The sequence below is a fragment of the Gallinula chloropus genome (genome assembly GCF_964237585.1).
Source record: "Gallinula chloropus genome assembly, chromosome: 3".
Lineage (NCBI taxonomy): Eukaryota > Metazoa > Chordata > Aves > Gruiformes > Rallidae > Gallinula > Gallinula chloropus.
In genome coordinates, this window is record NC_140087.1 from 58,763,524 (window position 1) to 58,788,971 (window position 25,448).

Genomic DNA, 25,448 nt, shown 5'->3' on the forward strand with positions numbered 1-25,448 from the left:
ACTGGCACATTAATATTGTGGTGAACAAGGCTTGGCTCTATCAGCTCCAGGACCTGTGTTTTTCCCTACTGTGGCTTTGTACAATCTCTTGGTTTTCATACCCAGCGAATAGAGTCCTGCTCCACAGTACATGTTTGTAATGATGAGGTAGAGGTTTACAAAACCACAGTCATTAAAATAGAGTGTCTTGAGTTCTGGTCCCACCAGGCTGGGTCACAATCCACTAAGCAAAAGTACCTTTTAAGTCGATCTCTTTCCTTTGCACCTCAGTGGTGTGCCAGCGTCCTGCAGTATGACAAGCACTGAAATGGTCCTGCTGGTCCAAACCCAGGCCTAATGACTTTGCTATGTGCTGGTGTCTCAACACAGCCATTCAGATGGAGAAGAAACGTAAAGAGCATGCACTGAGAGCGAGGAAGACATCCAGCCTTCATCACTGAGGACCACCAAAAGACCCCCTGAGTGTCACTGAGCATGCTCTATATGGGAGGAATTAATATAAATTATTTCCTGGAAATAATTTGCATAACCCTGCCTTTTCTTAGAAATTATAATGAATATGTATAGTTAATCTGTATAAATATGAGAAATTTGGCTTTAATGGGCGCACGCATTCAGAGGAGCGATCCCCCATGTGCCTGGCACTGCAAAAAAGAATTCCTGCTTAATAGTCACCAAGGCTACTGAGTTTTGATTCCGGCTTTCCGAGGCATCACTCGTATCTCATGTATCACTCAATTTTTTTTGGACTTACTGTATTAGTTCAGATCAGTTCATACATTGTCATGGTGTAGCCCTGGTCAGGAACGAAGCACCATGCAGCCGCTTGCTCACTCGCCTGTCCCCAGCAAAGAAGAAGCGAAAGTGAGAAACCTTGTGGGTTGAGTTAAAACCAGTTTAAAAGGACACACAAGAAAGGAAGGTAATAACAACCACCAATATAACAGTAATATAATACATACACAAAACAAGAGACCTCCAGCTGCTGTGCAAGACCCCCCGGACTGCCCAGCCTCTCAGCCCACAGGGGCAAGCAAAGCAAAACATGGAATTCATTCACCACTTCCCATCGGCAGGCAGGTGTTCATCAATCACTCCAAAGTCAGTCCTACACAAGACCCTCCAGCTGCCACACCAGGCCTTCAGCTGCCACTCAGCCCCTCCATCCACCCCCAGTTATAAATGGAACATGATGTCATATGGTATGGAATGTCTCTTTGGCCAGTTTGGGTCAGCTGCCCTGGCGGTGCCCCCTTCCAGCTTTGTGGGTGTCTCCCATCTTCTTGTTAGCAGGGCAGGATGAGAAGCTGAAGGGTGCTTGAGTACTTGGTAACAACTAAAAACATCAGTGTGTTATCAACACTATTCTCATCCTAAATCCCAAACACAGCACTACATCAGCTACCAGAAACAAAATAGCACTACATCAGCTGCCAGAAAGAAAACTAACTATCCTTGATGAAAACAGGACTCTTACACAGATTCACCCACTAAGCACAGCAGAAATATTATCAGAAGACTAAGCTATGTCAAGAGGAACTGAGAAGTGGTAAAATTCTGTAGTGGCTTGGGTTTTTTTTGTTTACCACACATTTCTTGTATTTCAAGTCTGAAAATAAATGTTTATACATTTACATATTAAAAAATGCAGGTGGTGGCAAACAGCGTGAACATTGCTGTAGGAACTGTGTAGAAATTGAACAAAAACTAGCGAGGCAATAAAGATGATTACAGATCTGGAGTGTTTGGTAGTTTCTTTATGCCTGACAGTTTGATGACAATATGCTGCAGTTTCCCAAAGGGCATCACAGAACCATGTTCAGCTCTCCGACATAAGATTGACAAAGAGTGGATTAAATTAATGGGAGTATTTATGGACACCTGCTTTTGGTCTTAGAAATGCAAGAGACATCTTTATTTTTGTTATCTGGCAGAAGATGATCATAATATTTTCAAACACTCCCTCTCCCCCCCACCCATTCACCTTAACAAGGCTGAGGGGAAGTGGGAAGAGGAAATGGGGCTCTTATCAAGCCTGAAATACCTATATAAAGTTATGTATATATAAACCCACTTCTTATATATATAATATGTAACTAAACTTTGAGCGACTGCTCTCAACTTGTGTTTAGCTTTGAAACCTGTTCCTGTGTTAGACTTAAAGGGTGTGCTTGCCCAGGTCTTGTCTGTTTTCCAACTCATTTTGTCCATGTAACAAGGCAGTTTTTTGTACAGTAACATACTCCAGTTGCTGCAGTAAAGAGGATTAAGAAATCAACTGTGGGCAGAATAAGCCTCTGATTAAAATACATATATTAAAAACACTAGTCAATTATTAGCCAAGCTGCTGGAGCATTAGTACTCTTTACGAAGTGACCTTTGGCTGATGGACCTGTCCCCTTTGACACTCAAGCCCGAAGACACCTCTTCAGCCAGCCAATCCGCTGAGCTCTGGGTTTGCAGCTTGCTCACAGAAAGAGCCCTCTGCAAACTCCCAACATCTCCATCCAAACTTTTATAGCTGACAGACCATGGAGCTTCTTGTAAATGTAAGAAAATGGATAGAAGAAAACAAAGCTGCCTTTTTGCCACCTGTTTGCAATAAGCTTATGTAAGTAAATGAAGATTTTTAATTTTTTTACCCATTTCTTAGACATATAAATATTCTTAGCTATAAGAGGAAGCTGCTAAAATGCATCTGTGGTGAAGATTTGTAAGAAACCGTAGTTCCTCCCAGACTGCAGTCAGAGAGCTTTTTCGAAGAACAGAAAGTGACTGAAATCTGTTTTGCTCTGTAGAAGCTGAAATGATCAACTTGAATATAAGATATTTGCCTCAAGTCATAAAGTCTGGTGTAGGCAGTTAGACTGAATTAAGGGGCTTTGAGTTCAGGCCCTGTGACAATAAACTCATAGAAATCTGAGGAGATGGCATCACATCCACAAGTGATAAGATTTAGCTAACACGTCAGTGCTACCAAATCACAACCTGGCACAGCTTCTAGAGCTGCTGAGACTCATTTCAGCGTTGCAGAGGAGCCAAATCAGCAAGAGCAATCGAAGCCAAAGGAACAAACCACTGAAAGATAAAGAGAAAGGAAGGGCAGGGTCAGTGGAGGAGCAGGTTTCCAGGGTATTTCCAGAGCTGTCAAGGCTGGGTAAGGCCCTCTGCTCTGTTGGGCAGGAGGCTGAAGAGGTGAGGTTTGAGAACACAGGCTGGCTCACGAGAACTATTCTGAACGAGGCAGCTAGCGCGAGAAGAAAGCGCAGGCATTGTGCAGTTGTGCAGCACGCTTGTTCTCGGTGTCAGAACTCATCAGCAGATGCCAATGCAGACGGTCCAAGCGGCACCTTTTAGTCACAACGTTGGCAAGGATTTCTTTTGACAGGGAAGCTGAGGACAATATATTTTGTCCAAAACTCCCTATGCAGAATGCTTCATAGGAAAGGATTCTCTATCAAGAGAGGTACGAACCCAGATTTTATAAAGAAAATAAAAAGTCGTTTTCTTGCTTTTTTTTTTTTTAATCTTGCTTTATACTTTTAATCATTAAAAAAGCACCAAAGAACATGCCTCTGTCCTACCCTGCAGTGCTGCCTCTAATCAAAAGCTAAATTGACAGTACAGTAGCAGTGGTATTAATGTCCATGCATAGGTTCGAGGGTTACTTTTCAAAGTAATGGTTGCAAGACAAAAATAAGGTAAAGGGCACATCCTTACTAAGATGACTGTGTTGAAACTACAGTTGTATGTTTAGCTGAGATATTATGAAACTTGAACCACTATAGTAGTTTCACATTGGGAGAGAATGAAGAAAGTTTCTTCTTCTGAGTGCTTTTGTTTCTTTCATTTTAAAAACAGATTTAGGGAGCATAGCAAAGCATAATAATTTCCAAGGCTTGCCAATGTTGGTGGTAAAATTTTAGTATTTTACAGTACGTGGAATATTCATGGTTTTCTTTCTTCATCAGCAAGATGAACCTTTTGGTCATTACTCTACTGTTCTTGCACCCTCTACCAGCACTTCTACGTAATCCTGACGTTAATTCTGGAACATGACATCTATCAGAGCTCACAGTCACATAAATACCCAAATACTCAGTGTTGACAAGTCCTCCTGATAAACACTGCAGGAAGCCACAGTGAAACAGGGAACATTTTTCAGGACAAAAATTGTATACGTTAAAAAATAAAACAATCCATTTTTCCAATATAGCTTCAGCCTGTGAAAGAGGAGAGGAGAGGCAAGCCAACTATTGTATGGATTCTGAGCCTCTCACTACATGCTCCTGGTGCTATCTAAATGTTTTCAGGAATTTCCAAAAAGGTTTTATGTGATTTTACAAGAAGTCACTGATAGATTTCCAACATTTTTCCAAAGGCTTTGATCCTTTGTGTTGAGTAGAGATGTATGAGGCAAACTTCTCACTGATGCCTTCTATATCACTGGAAGGCAACCACCTCAAAACAGTCCAGTAATTATGATACCATGTTTCAGGAGAGAACTAATGGTTAAAATATAGGTCGTACAGCAAATCAGTAGGACTTCTGGTATCTCAATTTGTTATGCCTTTCAATCTTTTATCCAGTTGTGTTCCATACACTTGAGAGGATCAAAAGTTGTAAAAATGTTTTGTGGATTTCAAAAAACCTCCTGGATCACAGCCTGTTGAGGGTTTTAACATAGTCAATAAAAGGATACAATATGAAAGCTGCAATTTAATTAAATATGTTTTAATGAAACTATCTTGCAGGTTTAAATGGTTTTTTTACCCTCAACAATGAGAAATCAGAGCAAAATCAGAACCCTTGACATAGCTGATTTTTACAGGGTAACTGTGGCATTTTTAAAGCTCTTCTTTGAGTTCAGAATACGATACTTCCTATAAGGAGACCTGACAGTGGTCATGGATTATCTATCTGATCCTTCGTGGTCTCAAGACTTTAAAAGGTTGCCTGCTGCTACCATTTCCTTATGTGATTAAGAAGAGAAATATAAGCATACATCAGACTTACCTAAGCCACTGATTAGCACCTCATTCTAAAATTAGTGTGATCAAGTCATTTTCACACCCCTGAAACCTCTGTGGTACTGTAACTGCATTTGGACAGTCTTAAGTGATACTGCTTTCATTCCTTATGATTTTTCTTTTTATTTTAACTCTTAACCAGGCTCCTTGGCAATATGGACAAGAAAACAGTTCCTGTTTATTTGATAACTGTGATTTTTTGTTACTGTCATTATATAATTGTTAATGATAGGAATGATTATCCCATAGTTGCTTGTTTATTACGCAAACCCAAACTTAATCCGTAGGGTAACAGAATTTTTGGTACATTTGCCAATGTTAACCAACAATGATTTTTTAGAGCAATATTTTAACTTTTGGTTATTGGACTAATAATAAAACTGTGTGAGTTTCCATAAAAAAATAACTCGTCTTAAAAGATACCCATAAGGGTTGTCTTTCTCTTATTCTCCAGGGTTTATTTTAATTTATTTCATTATTAGCTGTGCTGTTACTGTTTTGATCTTCCTGCCCTCCTTTAGTAGAAGGGTTCATTAGTGCAAAAGTATTACAGTGCTTTCCTGAAAAAAGAATATTAAATCTGCATGGTACAAACCGTTCTGATTTAGGTTCCTTATTTTAGGATACAGGCATGAAGCCAAGCGGTATAATGTATACAGCTTCCTATGGTGAAAATAGTCAATTTAAGAGTTGTAATCTTATTTAATTCTTTAGACTTTCATTTGACTGAGGAATTTGCAACTGTTACTTGTTATTTCTGCTTTATTAATCCCTATTGTGTTGTTCATTACAATTTAAATACTTTTCACGGTAAACATGGTAACAGTTAGCATAAATGTATATGTTCAGCAGTTCATAATAGCTTCTCTCAATCAAGACTTAGAGGATGCTGACACAGAAGCACATTGTTCTTCCCCATGGTGCAGGGGAGCATGACTGCTGGTTCCGTGTTACTGGGCTCTCCTCTTAGTGCAAGTCTTGCCCAGAACCTCCTCCTTAAGAAGCAGAGGTGAACATCCCCCAGTTCACATGACAAAAAGAGCTTATGGACAAATACTGAGTCACAGCTAACAGGCCTGAGGTACCGGGGATTTTTTGGGAAAAGAAAACCTGCTAACTTACTACTTCATTGCCGTAAGTGGACTGATAGATAGATGGGTGTCGTGGTTTTACCCCAGCTGAGAGCAGAGATCCACGCAGCTGCCTGCTCCTTAAAGGAAAAGAGCAGGGGAAGAGGGAAGGGGGGGTGGGGGGGTGGGGGGGTGGGGGGGTGAGAGGCAAGGGAAGGGAAAAGGAAGGGGTAAATAAACCCCAAAACCAAGAAACTAAGAGGCCCGTGGGTTGGGATAAGGATAGTTTACTAAGATAACAGAAAGATAAAATATAACAATGCTAACAGGACTTTAGAGCAAAAATACATGAAGCTGTTGGTACACAATGCAGTTTCTCACCAAACCACACAACTCAGGCCGTGCCACCTAGAGCCATCCTGGAACCCGACCGTCCCACAAGAACTGCGCGTCCCGGAGCCGCCCTCGGCCTTCCTCCCGTCAGCCCCCGATATCCTGGGCAGGATGTAATTGGCATGGAATACTCTCTTTGGCCAGTTTGGGTCACCTGTCCTGGCTTTGCCCCTCCTTTCTCATGAACAGAGAAATACGAAGAGCTGAGAAAGTCCTTGACTGTCTGACAGCAACTAACAACATCAGGGTGTTATCAGCACTGCTTTCATTTTAACCCTCAAACACAGCATTCCATCCGCTGATACAAATGAAGTTAACTCCATCCTGACCAAAACCAGGACAATAGGATATTTATTACTTGTCCCAGAGGATAGGAGTGATCACTCGGGCTCAGTGAAGAGAAAGGGCCTGAATCTCCTTTTCTAAATCAACCACAACCACAATGACACCCATATATAAGAATGGCCGGAAGGAGGATCTGGGGAAGTACAGGCCTGTCAGTCTGACCTCAGTCCCAGGGAAGATCATGGAGAGGGTCATCTTGGGAGCTATCATGCAGCACATGTGTGATGGCCAGGGGATCAGGCCTAGTCAACATGGGTTTACAAAAGGTAGATCCTGTCAAACTAACCTGATCACCTTCTATGACAAGGTGACCCACTTAATGGACAAAGGGAAGGCTGTGGATGTGGTCTACCTGGACTTCAGTAAAGCCTTTGACACGGTTTCTCACAGCATTCTGACTGAGAAACTGGCTGCCACTGGCCTTGACAGGTGGACCCTCAGCTGGGTTAAAAACTGGCTGGATGGACGGGCCCAAAGGGTGGTAGTGAATGGAACAAAATCCAGCTGGAGGCCAGTCATGAGTGGCATCCCCCAGGGCTCAGTCCTGGGTCCAGTCTTATTCAACATCTTTATCAATGACCTTGATGAAGGGATTGAATGCTCCCTCAGTAAGTTTGCAGATGACACTAAACTAGGAGGAAGTGTTGATCTGCCTGAGGGTAGGGAGGCTCTTCAGAGGGATCTGAACAGACTGGAACAATGGGCTGAGACCAGTGGGATGAAGTTTAACATGGCCAAGTGTAGAGTGCTGCACATGGGACATAACAACCCCATGCAGCGCTACAGGCTTGGGGGAGACTGGCTGGAGAGCTGTCAGGCAGAGAAGGACCTGGGGGTGTTGGTTGACTGCAGGCTGAATATGAGCCAGCAGTGTGCCCGGGCAGCCAAGACCACCAATGGCATCTTGGCTTTTATCAAAACCAGTGTGGCCAGTAGGTCTAAGGAGGTAGGTAATTGTGCCCCTGCACTCGGCATTGGTGAGACCACACCTTGAGTACTGTGTCCAGTTCTGGGCTCCTCACCATAAAAAGGACATTGAGGTCCTTGAGCAAGTGCAGAGAAGGGCAACCAGAGTGGTGAAGGGGCTGGAGGGAAAATCCTATGAGGAGCGGCTGAGTGAGCTGGGGCTGTTTAGCCTGGAGAAGAGGAGGCTGAGGGGAGACCTTATCACCACCTACAACTACCTGAAGGGAGGTTGTAGAGCGGTGGGCAATGGTCTCTTCAGCCAGGTGACAGGAGATAGGACAAGGGGAAATAGCATGAAGCTGTGCCAGGGCAGGTTTAGATTGGATATTAGAAAAAAAATTTTTACTGAAAGAGTTGTCAGGGCCTGGAACAGGCTGCCCAGCGATGTGGTTGAGTCACCTTCCCTGGATGTGTTCAAAAAAAGGGTAGATGAGATACTTAAGGATATAGTTTAGCATAGGATGGGAATGGTTGGACTTGATGATCTTCAAAGGTCTCTTCCAACCTTGTGATTCTGTGATTCTGTGTAATGTTGTTTTACTTTAGCAAAACCAGTATATATAGAAGAGAAATTAGTTTATAGTTCTTACCATCAGTATCTCTCTAGTAATTCTCCCCTAGGGAAAAAAGCACACTTCAAATTTAATTAACCATATATAGTGTTCTGCCTACCAGGTTGCTGGCCTCAGGTCACCTGGCAGGACAGTAGCAAGAGGCTGCATCCAAGGTCTTTTGAGTTCTCATTCTGGATATTTTTTGTCACTTAGCACTGTTTCATTTACAAACTGTCCTCAAAGAATTTTAAAAACCCCACAACTTAATGTGAAATAAGGAACATCATGAGTGGAAGTAGCTGTAAAATACCATTTTCTTTTCTAGGCATCGTTATCAATTAAACGTGATGTTTGTTGGAGGGCCAAATGAAAGGAAGGATTATCACATTGAAGAAGGAGAAGAGGTAACCTATAGGCTGTTTATATTTTGCTGTTTTAATTGATCTGTAATTTCTAAAATGCAGCTACTTTTGAAACTACAGCTACATATTAGCAATGCTAGGCTCAGTTGTGTTGTATTTATTAGATCTATTCAGACGCTTAAACAGAACCATTCACCAGAACCATACACCATCTGTGCATTTCCTTTGAAACAAGCACATGAGATTAGATCTATTTTGCTGTAATTCATTTCTCACAGGAAACTAGAGAAAGTATTCTAACACACTGAAATGTCTCATTTCAACATTTTGGAATGAAACTTTGGAAAGGTAACGATATTTTTAAAGTGCTGTTTTGTTGTGGAAGATCTAGCTTAAATTCAGAAAGAAAAAACATTTTGATTGGCTTGAAATGATACTTTTTCTGAGCTTTGTGAAAAATACTAGCTTTTTCAGCTTTCATTCAGGTTTTGAAGGTTAAAGAATAGAGTCTCTAAATAGTTTTCAAATCAGTCCCCTTTTCTATACATTGCTTTGAGTTGTGCACGGCCATTGTGCCAAATGCAGAACGTAAGGAGAAAAATTAGGGATCTCTCAAAATTGTAACAATTTATGTCTACTTTGTTTACTGATGTTTTCATGGAATTGTCTGCCTGGCCTGAGGACTCCTCTGAGTCAGAGGTATCAGAACTGGCTCTGAAGGAACTCTTAGAGAATGGAGAAGGTAGAGGCCTGGCAGTAAGGATTTCAGGATGGGCAACAATTTGCTTTGCTTTTCAGCAGAGTAATTTCATTTCATGTAACTCAGAATTTGGCCACCAAATTTTAATTATCTTTGGAAACCCAAGCCTAGACATCTACACAGTTCAAGGCAGAAGCGAGTCAAGTTCCATAAATCTTCTTAAAAAAAAGAAACAAAAGTTTGTGTTTACTTATCACTGATTCATTTCTCACAAAACCAACCCAACCATTTCACAACAGCCTTCAGGAACTGTGTTAGAATTGTTCTGTGCAGGTATTTGTAGTCATTATAACCATACTGCTCCAAAAGCACTGTTCCTGACTCTGGCCTGCTTTGGATTGCAGCCACAGTTCCACAGCCCACCAGTTGCTGCAGGCACAGGAACATCTGTCCCATACTAGGTTATCCAACATACTCAGGTATCTCTCTTCTCATCGGCTGTGCAGGGGGAACTCTGGCAACACCCAGGACCATGCCGGCAGGTTGCTTGGGCTGTGATGGAGAGAAGCCAGGTCTAAGGGCAGTGCATGTTCAGTGATTGTTGCTAACCAGAAAAATTTAACATCCATAGATGTATATTTAACATCATATATTTGCAAGAATATTTCAGAGATGGGGAAAACAAAACATGGAAAAGCAGTAGTTGCATCTGTACCGTGGCTGCTCAGAAAGCACTGAACAGAATATCGATACGCTGCTGTTTTGGCATATTAAGTATTGCATGTTAGGTTGTCAAAGGGTGAGTGAATTTTGTCAATGACATTAAGTTTTGACAAAGCATAAATTGAAAGTTCACAAAGGTAAACATGGAAGTTAATGACTCCAAATATCTTTTTCCTGTAACATAACCTTTTCAGTTTTATAAAATTGATTTGTTTTCTTGCTCAAAAGAGTGCATTTGAACTCTAAACTAGGAGCAGAAGATACAAAAAAAACCAGCTGAAGTTTGACTGGTACAACAGCCTGCACTATAATACTAAATACACTGGTTTGGTGGGTGGCGTTTTTTTATGGTCTTGTCTCTGTCTACATCTCCCAGTTCATACTGGATTATCCTTGTTTTCTTATTCATCACCATCCTGTTTAATTTTTTGGAATTTGTATCTTCCTTTCTTCCCTTAAAATAAAAGATGAATATAATTTACTTCGGATTTCTTTTCTTTGCAAGATACTCATGTGTTTGGAAGGACTTTGGTTTACCTTTAATAAACCTATTACATAACTTTCCAACAGTATAAAAAGCTGTGTCTATAAAGGCATAATTTATACCAGTATGCAACATTATAGTAAATTTTTTCTAATTCAATTGGATACAAGATTTTTTTAGGTACCAATACATGCTCATTTATATAGCAAATTTCCCACAATTTCTTGGCAACCACAATTACTCAGTCACCCAAACCAGAGACATAAAATTCCTATCAGATAGGATAATTGTCAACATACACATAAGAAGCATTATCAATTACGTATCAGTTTAACATATGGGCCACTTTTCTCTGCTTTTGTGAAAATGCAAAGTAGTCGTACCTTGCATTTTACCATAGCTTTTTATCAGACTTGTTGGCACCTTTCTATGATCTAATTCCACCTTTAGATCCATATTTTTCATTAGAGAAGAATTGTGAGGCAACGAGTATCCTAGAAAAAGGGCATATTCCTAAATTAGACTTGGGTTAAAAAAACCCAAAACATCAAAACCATGTCCAGCTCATTATTTTGGCAGGTAAAAGGTCATTTTTAGATCCAGGTGACAATTTAAAAGACAAACTATGTAGGCATACTGTTAACAGGCCAAATCATGCATGTGAAAACCCACAAATCCTTTACATGAGTTTAGCTGATGCTATTCTACTAGTATTATTCTGATTGCAAGGAAGTGTTGGTTTAGAAAAGTAAGTTAAATTTAGGCTTGTTTATATCTGTTCTCTCATTATTTTATACTCGTTATCACACAGCTTATCCCATGTCACAGCTTGTGCTTGTCAGCCTGCAGTTCACAGCAGCAAGAGGTTCACATGCAGAGACGAGGGCTCGAGAGCATCCTCCCCCTGCCAAGCTGTTCTCTGCTGGCACTGTTAACGTGCAGGTGGATCAGGAAGATCAGTAGTGACTGGCTAATTATGAAAAAAAAATAGAGGCTTGAATTGGACTCTCTTCAAAGCTTTTTAGGATTGTTCCCTGAACATTTCTTTAAGCTAAAACAGCAGCTAGTCTTGCACATCTTTTTCCTCCTCTCAGCAATCAAGTTTCCTAAATACATAACTCAACAGTTTCTTCTTTAGTTTTCTCTGTACTGCTTCACTTCCTTCTTAGTTTTCTGCATACAATTTATTTTCTATCCTTCTGCACAGAAGTACTGCCTCATACCTGAGGCATTGCTTCTAGTTGGACAGGTTTTAACTAGGAGCCAAATCAAGCTGCACCTTACAAGAGCTAAACCATCAAACCATTCACATGCTTTGGCTTGGCTTTCCCACTATATTAATTCTGTTTTCTAATATGTAAACATTAAGTTCCCCCTTCTTCCCTTCTCCATCAAAACAGAGATAGAGTCAAACATCTATTCAAATGTTGCCTTCCTCTAAATTAGACTCATTCTCAAAATGAAATGGAAATGCATCTTCTGTTGAAACATGGCAACAGCCTGCTGTGAGAACGCACCTACATAGCTTTATAAACAAAACTGCCTTAATATGCACAAGAAAGTGTTTGTGCTGTATAGCTAGCTTTGCTTACTTTCATAAGAACCATTATTCCAGCATGCCTCCCTTACATGGGCTCTAGCGACTACCATTCTTGTGTAGTCACCTTGATGACACCGCGGAAAGTTGCTGTGGAGGCCCTGAGATGATGTTCAACACCTCATGACTACAGGGTAGCAGGTGAATTCCAGGTACCAGGCTGGGATGTGCCGTTGTCTCTTACTCATTTGTGAGTTTCAGCATTGCAAAGCCTGAGGTGTGGGGGGTGGAGAAAAAACCCCCTCTTATCTTAATTCACCATATAACTTTCAAGAAATAAGGTAAGTGAGAACTGCAGGGAACTGTATGTTTTCACTTCCCTTACTTCTTATTCTGGAAGAAGTTAATGACAGATAAAACCCATGATCATAACAAAGCTTAGCTATAGTAAGACCAATGTCTGATTTTTACTGCATCGCGTGGGCTGCTTTGGGGAAAGATATGCTAACAGCTAAATCCAGGGTCACAAAAGTAGATTGGCTTCTGTCTCTTTATCCACTTCAGTCCTCCACTTAAACACGATGAAGCTCAACTAGCTGACTTTGATTTCTTAATGATTTATATCCTGATGTTGAGTCTATAGAAAACAGTGCAGTTCCATGCAGAGAAATTGAAACAAGCCTTTCATCTACCACCTGCAACACATTTGCATTGGCAAAATATTCTGCTTGGTGTTAAAAGCCCTGCTTCTCATTGTGCCGTGTTTATTTTACGCACAGTTTCTGCACTCAACATCTAGGCTGTTTCCTAGGGATACAGCCACCTAAGTACTGATGGAGCCCCACAGATCAGAGCCCTTACACAGCAGTCCTGAAGAGGACTCTCAGAACAGAAATTCCTTCTCCTTTGATCATTTTGGCCAATCTCTTCAGCTTCTTCTAGCACATTCACATGATGTGGTTGAGATACAGTAATGTCTTGCTCTTGAATGTGATACAGATTTGAGGTCACATCTGCCACAGATCATCTGAGTTTTCTAACCTGAGTTTCAGTTTCTCTTTTTCTCATCCTCTCTCACACTGCAAGACTTGGCTCCAGCTCCTGACAAATCAACTGCTTCAATGAAGCCCAGCCTCTTCTTGTAGCGTGTGCTGCTCTCTAGGCAGCATGCTTGAGAAACTCTTCCCCAGCAGGTCCATTCTCCCTTTGCATTGTATGGGGATACTGGATGCCAGGGAAGGAGAGGAAAGAGGGGCTAGCTCAACATTCCGGTAGGTGGTATTGCAGCGCTTCTCTCCAAAATAAAACTGAGAGCATGAGTTGCAGCAAAGCAAGAGAAACCTTTTCTCTTCTTTACATTAAAAAATACCCCACATTTATCTTTTGAAAGCTCTTTGAATATGTTGATAAGAAACAACGCTCCTATCAGAAAGTAATGAGTGATGATGCTTTTGCATCAGAAAGAGATTACGTCTGCATAAAATTTTTGGGATGAGTTTTGGCTAGTATTCAGGTTTCACAGATCACATGTAAATGAGCAGAGGGAAAAAACCCAAACAAAACCAAATCCCCACAGCATGTATTTCCCTACCTTCCTCATCTGTTTGCCTCCCAGACTTATGATGGCTGAAAAACCTTGTGATGGGAGAAGGAGAAAATTGCTTTTCTGTGCTCAAATAAATCAGTCACCATTGAAACCTGAAGAACACTTAGGCTCTACTCCTACATCAGAATTTTATTTGCTCTGCAAATTAATTTAGTATTTAGCAATCTGACAAGCAATACAAGCCAGGATATGATAAATCAGAGCCTAATCCCAGCAGTGTTTGAGCAATCCCAAGATCCACTTTCAGAAGCAGCCAGTACTCACATTACACTGCAAATTGCAGGTATCTTCAGAGATTTGTAAATAAGCTCTCAGCTACAAAAGCCCTCACAAAGCTCTGGGCTCCTACATCTAGGCAGCATTTGATATCACAGGTGGATCTAAATTAAACTACACACATTGCTGTACATAAAATAAAATAGACTTGTTTTATAATTGACCTATGCAAACCAATTAAAAATACTGTGTTCTTCCCCTACTACATGCTTCCTTCTTTAGTCTGTTAGGACATACCTACCAGGAATGAAGGAGCAATATAATTCTCACTATGTTAACATGATAGGGATGATAGTGCTCATTTTAAGGTAGTATCCACTCTTTCTGTTACCCTATTGAAACTGTTCCTGCGAAGACACGTACCTTCCACTGATGGGAACCATGAACTCCCACCCCTCTGCATCTCCACCTATTTTCTTTATTTTATGCCTGCATAATTTATTTTATGAGTTTGCATAATTGAGTGAAATGCCCCTTTAGAGACTTGGCAATGATTCAGCACTGGCCATAATGCCTTTCACTGCAGCTTAACACAATACTGTCAGGTATGAAGCAAGATCAAGAAGGGTGACACAGACTAACGAATAATAAACACGTAATCTCTCAACCTAAAGGGATTTTTCAGTTTAGTTTTGATAGGTATAACTGCAATGTTAATGATGATGTTGAGCAGTGCTATGACAAAATGTTATGCTTGGGGTAAAGAATAACTTCTAGGCAGGCCATAAGTTCTAGAGGTAAGGTGAGAATAATAGGAGGTATTTTTAGTCTAATTGTAGTGAGAAGATACCACACTTAACAGGAAAACTAAATGAAAGGCAAAGGTCTGGAAAATGAAGAAAAGGAGGCATAAAAAAATTAAACCCACCAAATAAGCACAGTTAGTAACAAAGCCCTTAAAAAAGACTAGTGAACAACCTTTGTTTCTTCCTTGAGTCGCATTCTGCACCCAAAATGACAAAGCTTTGTCCAATTTTGATCCATTAGTAGCAATGTACAAATCTAGGCTTTTCTACAAGGATTTATATGTTTTACATGTAACAAGAGACCTTGTCATTAGCGCTAATAGAGTGAAAACCTTTCCATTTCCTCAGTTTTCAGTACTGCTATGAGTACTGGAGAATCAATACCAGATTATCCTACTAAAACCAGATCAACTAGGAAAGCTATACATACATGTATATTTGTCTGTACACATATATATACACACATACACATGTGTGCACATCCATACATACACCAGTACTTCCTGCAGCCTAGTTTTTTCCAGGAGATACTTATGAAGAGGTTAGATGATGTACTTCAAAGCAGCCCTGAGGAAAAGGACTTGGGAGTACTCATGGATGAGAAGCTGGACATGAGCCACCAGTGTGCATCTGCAACCCAGAAGGTCAATGACATCCTGGGCTGCATCACAAAAAGTGTGGCCAGCAGACTGAGAGGTGATTCTGCCCCCTCTGCTCTGGTGAGACCTCACCTGGAGTGTTGTGTCCAGCTCTGGAGCCCTCAACACAAGAAGGATGTGGACCTGTTGGGCTGTGGCACCTCTTCTGTGAAGATAGGCTGAGAGAGTTGGGCTTGTTCAGCTTGGAGAAGAGAAGGCTCCAGGGAGACCTTATAGCAGCCTTCCAATACCTGAAAGGTGCCTATAAGAAAGCTGGGGAAGAACTGTTATTGAGGGCATGTAGCTGTAGGACAAAGGGTAATGGTTTTAAACTTGAAAAGGGAAGACTTAGGTTGGATATTACGAGAAAATGCAATGAGGATGGCAGATCACTGGCACAGATTGCCCAGAGAGGTAGTGGAGGCCCCATCCCTGGAGATATTCAGGGTCAAGCTTGATGGGGCTCTGAGCAACCTGATCTACTGAAGATCTTGCTTACTGCAGGTGGGTTGGACTAGATGACCTCTAAAGGTCTCTTCCAACCTTATACATTCTGTGATTCTATGATTTGCCCAGAATTCAAAGCTCAGTCAGGATTTAGATAAAATAGCATTCCAGCAAAAATACCATACAATACTGTATTGCCAGACTGCCCTGTGAAGTGGGCATGGACTGTAACTCACTGAGATACTAAGCAGTTGACAGGGTTTTTTGATAAAAGTTCAAGATACAAGCCCAGCAGTAGATCCAGTAATTACTGCCACTTGCATTAATCACATCAGATGATTTATGGATGGCTGAAGCACTCAGACATTTAAAAAAAAGTTTTGAAGAATACAATCACAGACTTAAAGAGCTGTTTAGGTCAGAAAAGACCCTTTTAGCTCTCTCAGGGAAGATGATACTGCAAATCTCAACATTTCAAAAAGGCTTTTTCAATTTCATCATTACCAGTGCCGTGTCACCAACGGCCAGTGTGATAATCCATCAAGATCTTAAGGTCTTAGACGAGTCTCTTTTGAAATGAGGGAGAAATCATTTCCTCACACAAATCACCCTATGTTGCACAATGAGCAGTTAGCCTTGCCCGATGTGCTCACTAATGAGGGCTGCTGTAGCATTTTATGTGGTCATTGAGTTACACCAAAGAAAATGACAGGAAAAGAACATGGAGAGATGGAGTGCAAGGAGGATAAGTAGCCTGATGCTGTGGCCATCTAGACAAGAGTTGTAATTTATCCATGGTGATGTCCCTGACACAAGGTGAACTTTTCACCCGTGTGAGAGCTCTCGGCATGAGGCCTTTTCCAGTGTATCTTCAGTTCTCTCTACTACTTCGTTCCTTTGGCAGCATATTTATTGTTACCTTCATAAAGGTGGTTCATGAATTGTCAGATGCATGCATTACTATTTCCAAACCAGCTTGGAAAATAATCTTGATTCAAAAAATCAATTAAGCTTTTCTAATGTTGGAAAAGGTTTAGCTTGGGTTTTTAATGCACTTTGGCATTCTTTTCTTTCCATTTTGCTAAAATTGTAGTGAATTACTATAAAGTGATTTTCATTATAGTTCTAGCTTTTAATCAGGTTTCAGACAATTTCAGCTACAGTTACGTGAATTAATCTGTTTCATTTCGACATATGCCAGACAAAACATGGAAAACACATAGTAGCTTGGCAGAGAATGACAGAAAATTGGAGTTGACTTTTTAAAGTATTATTACTCTGCATTATATAAAACAAGGAAACAACATGCTGATTATTTCGTGTCAAAGAGAGACCTGCTTGCAAATCACAGCACAGTTCTGCCATAAAACACGAGGCTTGGTCTGAGATCCTCAGAGCCACCCCCCCCTTAAAGCTACTCTGAAAACAGAGCTGGGGAAAAGTCACTGAAGGCAGAATTATGGGTTCAGTGGTTCTATCCTTGTACATGCAACCAATGTAATCCTTTTACATACACGGTAGAAGGAGGAGCAGATGTTGTGGGCTCTGAGGGTATCCGCAGAAATAAAGCGGAACAGCTTCTCAATGGGCAGTTATTCCCACATGACAAATCTCCATTTAAAAAAATAAAGAAAATAACACCACCCCAAAAAACCCCTGTGCATTCTTCTTCAGAGTTTATTTGGAAAGGTGACATTTAATTTGACTGAATGCAATAGTGAAGATCCTGCCACATCCAAAATGAAGCTTTGTATTCAGTGTAATTCATGGATGTCTGAACCATAACGTCCCAGCACTACAAAGAGTAATTCCCAGGAGTAAAGACAGCACTGTGGAATTCCACTGGCTCCACAGAATAGCTCTATAAGCAGTTACAGACGACTTAGATCCATTTGATACAGCCTACGCAAGATAATGGAAATAATACTATTTAGTGACATTTTCAAAAGCAACAAATTTTGTATATCTGTTATTGCGAGAAAAAAATCTATATGTAATTACAAATTGAATGTATTTGTACATGTATCATCTATATGCAGAATATGAAGTACAGATTTTTTTTTTTTGAGTCGTTGCCTTAATGTTACTTTACTATTTCTTCAGCTTTTTTACCAGGTTAAAGGAGATATGTGTTTGAAGATAATTGAAAATGGGAAAAAAAAAGACATTGTCATCCGAGAAGGGGAGGTAAACCAGGGTTGTTTTTCTGTTATTGTTGTACACAGCTATGTTAAATAAATTGGTTTTAAATACTTGATAAAATATTTATCCCTGCCATGCAAGAGATGGCATCAGGATTAAAAAAATAATAAATCTTGAATGCAGTATAACAAATTCCATGTAATTAACAGCAAACTACAATACAGCATGTTCAATATTTCACGACTTTAAAAACAGATAAAAACTTGGGCATTTAGAATACCCATGCAGATAGTCAGGAACATACTGAGAGGAGTTCTTATTCCCCTGCACAGCAAGGAAGCTGCCGTGGGAACTCAGGTCGATCAGTCTTTTATTTACAAGTTGTCAGGTACATCCTGCCCACCCACCCAAACACAGCATTAAGCTAACTGCCTAGAGCTCAGAAAGTATAGAGGATTCTGCTATTTCCAGCTTTCTTTAGTCCTCACAGCTGGGCTTCACAACCATCACAACAGGAGAACAGTTTCAAAAGAGCGATTTATGGATAAAACATATCCAGCTGCACTTGGTTGTTTTTCCTTAGAGTAGTGGACTTTCTAAAGCACAGATGGCAGTGCTCTTGATGAGAGTGTGACTAGATATTTTACTTGGTGTTACTGCAAGTTATTAGGTGTGCTACAACTGCCACTCATTATCGTCACACACTTGAACTGGTCTCAGTCTATGAAAGGATTATTAGATCTAGGGGATGGCCAGCCTCTAAAATGGAGGATATACATTAGATCCAATAGCTCGATGTCACAGAAAGTATTATAACATTTTCCATGAAGAAACAGATGTACGTTTTCAAACCTACAGACGGTGAGATTCTGGTAATAACGCTTCCCACTGGAGAAGTACATCCAGCTGAGATCTTGTCATGTACCAGAAGCATTAATGAAAAGGCACACACAATACCCTTAGTGGAAAGAGTGACACTAGTCCTGGGGAAGCACTATCATTAGCTCTGCTTCCCAGACAGAAATTTTAATGACTTGCCCAAACTGAGCTGATATATCTGTAGCACTGAAGAATAGCACAGGTTTACCACCTTCCTACATAGAGAGCTGCTAGAAAAAGGTTTATTCTCAAACTTCCGTAACAGACTTCTCCCAACCAAATGTTGCTTATTCACTTGTCACTTGCATGAATTGGTAGCCCCTTCTGTTTGTTAATTATTTCTGGAAAGAAAAACTCTCCTCGTCATGCAGTCACAGGTGCTCACTGTGTTGAAGGGATACATGCGGTTGATTTATTTAGACATTTCCTTGTCCTGACAACAAACTTGCTTTTTATTTGCATTTCTGCTACTCAACTTAGAAATTGCAGTAAATTGTAAATTCCAGATGACTAATGTCTTAGATTTTAATTTCAGTTGTGTCTAGCAATGATGATAGCAAGGGGAGAGCACCTGACATGAAGGCAGTGCTGATTACAGAGACAATGTTTTATCATTCACTAAGAAAGCAAGAAATGAGATCTGCTGGGCTATTGCTCCCAAAGTGGGTGCAGCCATAAAGGAGCGACTCAGGATAAACAAATTGTAGGGGGCAAGGAGCAGAGGATTTTGCAAGTTGGGGGGCAGGGGAAGGGCACCACAAAGAACAAACTCTTCCAGACAATGATGCTTTCCCATTTCTTTGAACAGATGTTCCTCCTACCTGCTAGGATACCTCATTCTCCTCAGAGATACACAAACACTGTGGGTCTTGTGATTGAGAGAGAAAGATTAAAGACAGAAATTGATGGGCTCAGGTGAAGTATAAACTGTTGGCTAATCGATTACCATTTGTAATATAAACTCATTTCTCATGTTAATAAAATACTGTATTTCACTTCCCTGATAATTTGTAAGATTCACCCTGGCAATTCTTTACTAATTTTATCCACATGCCTATTTATCTATACACACATAAACAGAGATCTCATTTAGCATTTGATTAAGTTAAACAAGGAACATGTTGAAAAGTCTTAAATGCACACTGCAGTTGTAGCCATCTACTTATGTATTGCCTACTGCCATGGCCTTAACTTTTAAAATCTGAGAGCTCTGTAAAAATACACATTTTTAAAAGAGTTTTTTTAATCAATTCTGGCAAGCAGAGCATTAGTTCCTCTGTTAAGCACTGAAAGCAAAAAGATGGAGAAGAACTTGCTTGGCAGATGTGTGGGAAGCTGGAAACAAAAGTCAGTTTTCATAGCGGTAACCCATCTACACTGTATACGTGTTTGCCTGGCTTTTATTGTTTCATGAGAACAGCATCTTCAAACAAATGAGAGGTTTACTTTGTATTCTAGTGGCAGCAGGACTAAGCCTTATCCTGCAGTTATATGAAATTCCTAAGTCTAAGGCAGCAAGTCACAGCAGTAACATTAGCCACATTAGAAAAGCTGTTCTGATATTAAACAGGTATGACTGACCAAAGAGAGCTTACAGCTAATTCATGTGATTTATAAAGATTTAAAACTGCGGTAATATCCGTAAGGGAGTGTTTCTGTCCTTTTGCCTACTGCTTTGATTGTTGCATGGGTTGTGTCACAGCAGGAAGACTGCAAATATGTGAAGCTAGAAAGATACCCTTTTTCATTCAAACTGAAAAGGCTAAAGAAAGAATTAAGGCACCATTCAAGGAAACCAACTGATTGGATTCCAAGCTAAAGACAAATCCAATTAATCTAAAACATTGTTCATCTATGCACTGGCCCCTTCTTCAGCTTTCATTGCAGGTCTGTGGATTGTGAGTACTTACATTATTAAAAAGATATTTGGAGCTAGAAACAGCTTACAATAAAGGACCATAAGTAGCTACAGATATATTTAAATAACCTACCTTGCACATGAAATCTGTGAATGGTATGAGTTACTGAGAGATGCTGGATGCTTTTTTAGGGATCCCAGGTAAATCTAAAGATTTGTACTCCAGTATATTCATGCTCCTGTGGAGAAATTAAACTAAATGGTACCATATGGCCTGCAGGTAGAAAAAATACTTGGATTAACAAAGCACACTCTTAATTGAAAATAGCTAATCAGGTGCCTGAAGATAAATCACTTGGAGGTTTTTAGTACTCTTGTTTTCACACTGATGTGATGAGTAAAGACACCTGAAGCTTTGGAAGTGAACGATCAGCTAATTCTTTTGAACCTACGCTGTCTCTCTGTGTTCTCCTGGGACAGATGGGGATTTATAACCAGAACCTCTGATTTTCTCCAACTTTTCTTCCACTCCCAGCAACCCGCAGCAAAGACTGTACAAGAGGAAGTATGCTGACTCAAGGTCTAATATTATGTTAATGTTCCATTATTTATCCTGCCTACAAGCCTCAGTCGTAAATTGGAGCCCTCAGCATGCCAATTATTGTACAAGTGAAGAATAAGTAGCCTGCCCCAGTGCTTCAGCCTAAGTAATGATTACATGCTTTGTACTATAAGAATAATACACTAGCTAATATTAATCCTATGGCAAACAAGTACAGAAACAACTAAGTTTGATGTTAGCTGTGTGGTTGTATTCTTTAACGCTTAGTAAAGTGCAGAATCCTTCTCAGGTGCAAAACCTTTTCCCAGCAAAGACATTTGTAACATCTCTCTTCATAGATACTCCCTGGTCAGAATTTGTGCTCGCAGCACCGCTTTTTCCATACTAGAGGCATTAATAACATAACTCTATTCCGAATACCCTGTTTTTGCAAAACTTGAAGAGCCAGAGAGCTCTTAGAAAAGCTTCTATGTATGGAGATACACAAGGCAGACATTAGTACATCAATATGCAGAGTGTTATTATATAAGCCTTGTTTCCCTCTTTGCACACACATTCCAGGACTTTAACCTATTTACAATCAGTCACAACATGAGTGACTGTACTAGAACATCACTTCCTTGCCAGCCCATGCAGCCTTTTTTAAATCTGTAGGTAAAATACCTTATTTGCCATTCCATAGATTACAGAAAACTTTACCTGTTGATCTCAACACAATTTATTTGTTAAGACATAGTATAATGCAAGTGAAGCACCAAGTTCCTCTTCAGAGGAGTGAACTAAATGACCCTTCCCAAATTTATGCAGCTGAAAACCACCTTGTTTTTTGCAAATAAGTTCATAAGCCAGCTTGTTTTCTTCTCAGTACATGCATAGGCAATAATTAAGCTGACTCTCTTAAATATGAGCATTTATCTCATAGCTGCACTGGAAATGGTATTTGGGGACAGTTATTTTTGAAGTAACTACATCCAAAGTGAGAGCTCTTGATCCCAAGGGACTATGGCACCAGTCATTTCCAGGATTAAGTCTGGAAAGTCTGCAAAAGGAATTTGGTGACTTATCTGTGGTTGATCAGCAGAACTATAAGGCCCTCGATGGAAGTTTGAGCACCCCACCCACCAAGTCAGCTAACCAGGGAAATAGAAAGCTTCCCTAAGTAATCAGTCTTCAGAATAAAGTACACCAGCCTTGAAAATAACATATTCAAGCAGCTACACTCTTGAAAAGACTGAAACTGCCTGATCAGTTAGTTATTAAAAGGATTGACTAATGTTTTTACTTTGTCAGATACTATGTTGGAGAATCAACTGATGTCCTCTTTGAAAAGTGGTTTCACTGTGAAGATCTTGGCACTCAACTTATACCAATAATTCAAGAGTAAGCCTTTTTTCCCCCTGTATACATTTTAAAAGAATGGTTAAAATGATCAAATAGTTCTTCATCATTCTGTGACTTACGTAGATAATTTTCTATTTATGCTGCATTTTCAATAGACACATTAAAAGTTAGTTGCTGCTCCACAAGTCTTTAACCATATCTTGTATACTCAAAGCTCATTAAATCACACTTTAAAAAAAATAAAATAAATGGAGTGTTCCTCAGATGTACTTTTTGTACAAGTAGAAGCACATTGATGCTAAGAGCAAAAAGAATTGATGCTAGGTTAGGTAGGAGAACAATGAACTGGCTGAGGGGTTCTTTCACTCTTGCTTTAATCTAAGTACTTTTAATCAATGTTATTAATGATCAGGACTTGTGGCAAATTTGGTAGCAAGTGGCTTTCTAGGAAGCATGTGAATGTCAGCAATTAACTAATCAATTTGTTAAACAGTTCCTAAAGGTGAACCAGGAAATTGTTAAGATACATTGGTTTTGGGCAACTTTCAGACAAGCCCTCTGTCAATAAAAATAGGTACAGCCCTGTTGAATACATGTGATGATAGCAGAGGGTCTGGCACATCCATTCTCAGCAGAAAGCTTAGTGGCCAGTACTGCTGCCTAGTTAGTCTTTGTTAACCTAGAGAACGTGAACATAACTTTTTACTATGAAATGTTTATTGTTCCAGGTTTTTCAATTCAAGACAATATCAAACTGGAAAACCAAATCCAGGTAATGCAAATTGATTTCAGAATTAGAATAATTATTGTATCTGATTGAACAGTAATGATTCTGTCCACATAAAATTACTATGTTTCTGTTTTTCGTTTTGATTATGTAAATTAAAATTACTTTGGGAAAAAATTCCTTTCATTAGCCCAACCACAAAAAAAATCCATATATGTGATTACCAACAGCAACTGGGTTCTTCCTATGATGCCAGCCTAACTAACTCTACAGTATGAATATCAATATCTTTATCCTTGCATGACATTCAGGTCTTAGAGTAACAAAATTAATTTCTGGCTATGAAAAACAAGATTATTGAGAGTTGAATATATGCCTACTTTTATTCCTTTACCTATATATGTTGTGATCTGTTCTGTAGAAATAGAGACTTAGAGATACTGTTAATTCATGTAGGGTCTGATTCATTTAACATTTTATTTCATGCCCTATTTTCACTTTACCTCTGTGTGTGGACAGTGATTGCGGCTTCCACACTGGAGCAGATACTGTAGTTGTAACTCCACTCTTGAGTCTGCTGGATGGACATTAAGACTAAGAGAGTGACTATTAAAACTGATCCTTAGGAATCCTATCTCTCAGACATGATGGTTGCTTTCTCTATGGCAACTGAGGTCTCTGTTGCTTTCCTTGCAACAGCACCTTCAGAGGGAAAATTATTTTGCTGAAATTTTAGTCCTCTTGTCCCACGGCTCTACACAAACACCCAGCATGTGCATGAGCCATCGCTACTGATTAACATAAACTATGTGCCAAATACCACCCACCACCTTGACTATGTACAAAGGACTACGCTGTCCATTTCTGCACTTGCTAGACCAGTTTCTATGGCCTGTTTGCAAGTGGTTTTGGTAGGTGCAACCTGATCGGTTCTGCTGCAGGAACTACCTGGAGGATCTCCATGACAGGGCCAGGTTCATAAAAACAGAAAAGTAAAAATGAGTCTAGCAACAGCAAGATCTGCCTGTGGGATCTCTGGGACAGCTTGAGATTTGCAGATGGAAAGATCCTGCACCAGTTAGCCAAACACTGTTGTGGTCAGTAGTTCAGTCGATTCCATTGATTACTTCAGTCTTTTGTCTCATCTATGCAGATGACTGACTGGGGGACATTCTACACCAACCAGGAAATTTATGGCTGAGGTGCACTGCATGTGTGCAGCCACGTGTGCAGCCATGATACCCAGCTACACTTCTCTTACAGCTACATAGCAAACTTACATATCATGCTTCAGTCAAACCCATAACAAATCCCATAGCTCTTGCCACAAGTTAAAGATAAACTTTAGATGCCCTCTAGAAGTTTTTGGAACCAAATGTCCTTAATCTCCATGTTCATTCCTGAATGTCTTAAGTGAGATGAGATGATTTTTATGAATTACTCTAATAGAGATGAAAGCTCTACTGAAACGTTACTTCCACATCTATCCCATTTCTCAGCTTGATAGTCTCCATTAAAATGTCACTGCCTGCCATCTCAATCACTAATAGAAAAGTTCTTACTCAGATCCTAAATTTGGTGAAAGGGGGTTTTGCACGAACATCACCTTTCTTAAAAATAGTTGACTAAATCATTGTCACCGGAACAAAGATTTCACAGGAGAATCCTATGTCTGGGATAGCACCCTTACACAGGCCCCTGCAATGAAGAAATGGTAGGCCAGTCAGAAACCCAGCCTGGAAAATCTTTGCTTCTGAACCAACTTTTTGCGTTTGTTCTTTGACTGATGAGGAAACATATTTCCCTGAAAAAGAAGTATGTTTCTTACAAACAAAATCTGTCTTCTCCAAGATCTTACTTTTCTTTATGTGCATGATCAAAATGTGTTTTAAGTTGATCTTAAATTGAGTTTGTCACATGTATGAAGTCGGGGGGGTGGGGGGGTGGTTGGGCTTTTTTTGTTTGTTTTGGCTTGAGTTTTTTATTTTTGCAGGTGGTGGGGGTAGGCAGAGCAGGTACTTTCTGTCACTGTGTGTTCATACAGTCTCTAGCAGAGGAACTA

The 25,448-nt window shown here is 40.0% G+C and overlaps 1 protein-coding gene across 1 annotated transcript in view; it reads left to right on the plus strand.

The window, feature by feature from the left end:
- Nucleotides 1-2,525: 2,525 nt before the first annotated feature.
- HAAO (3-hydroxyanthranilate 3,4-dioxygenase) overlaps nt 2,526-25,448 on the plus strand; it is a 37,385-nt gene continuing 14,462 nt past the window's right edge. Inside the window, exons 1-6 of the mRNA XM_084261261.1 lie at nt 2,526-2,611; nt 8,684-8,762; nt 17,981-18,064; nt 19,707-19,813; nt 22,609-22,698; nt 23,388-23,431. Of these exons, the coding sequence (XP_084117387.1) occupies nt 2,532-2,611; nt 8,684-8,762; nt 17,981-18,064; nt 19,707-19,813; nt 22,609-22,698; nt 23,388-23,431 (484 nt within the window). The 5' untranslated portion in view covers nt 2,526-2,531. The remainder of the gene's footprint in view (nt 2,612-8,683; nt 8,763-17,980; nt 18,065-19,706; nt 19,814-22,608; nt 22,699-23,387; nt 23,432-25,448) is intronic.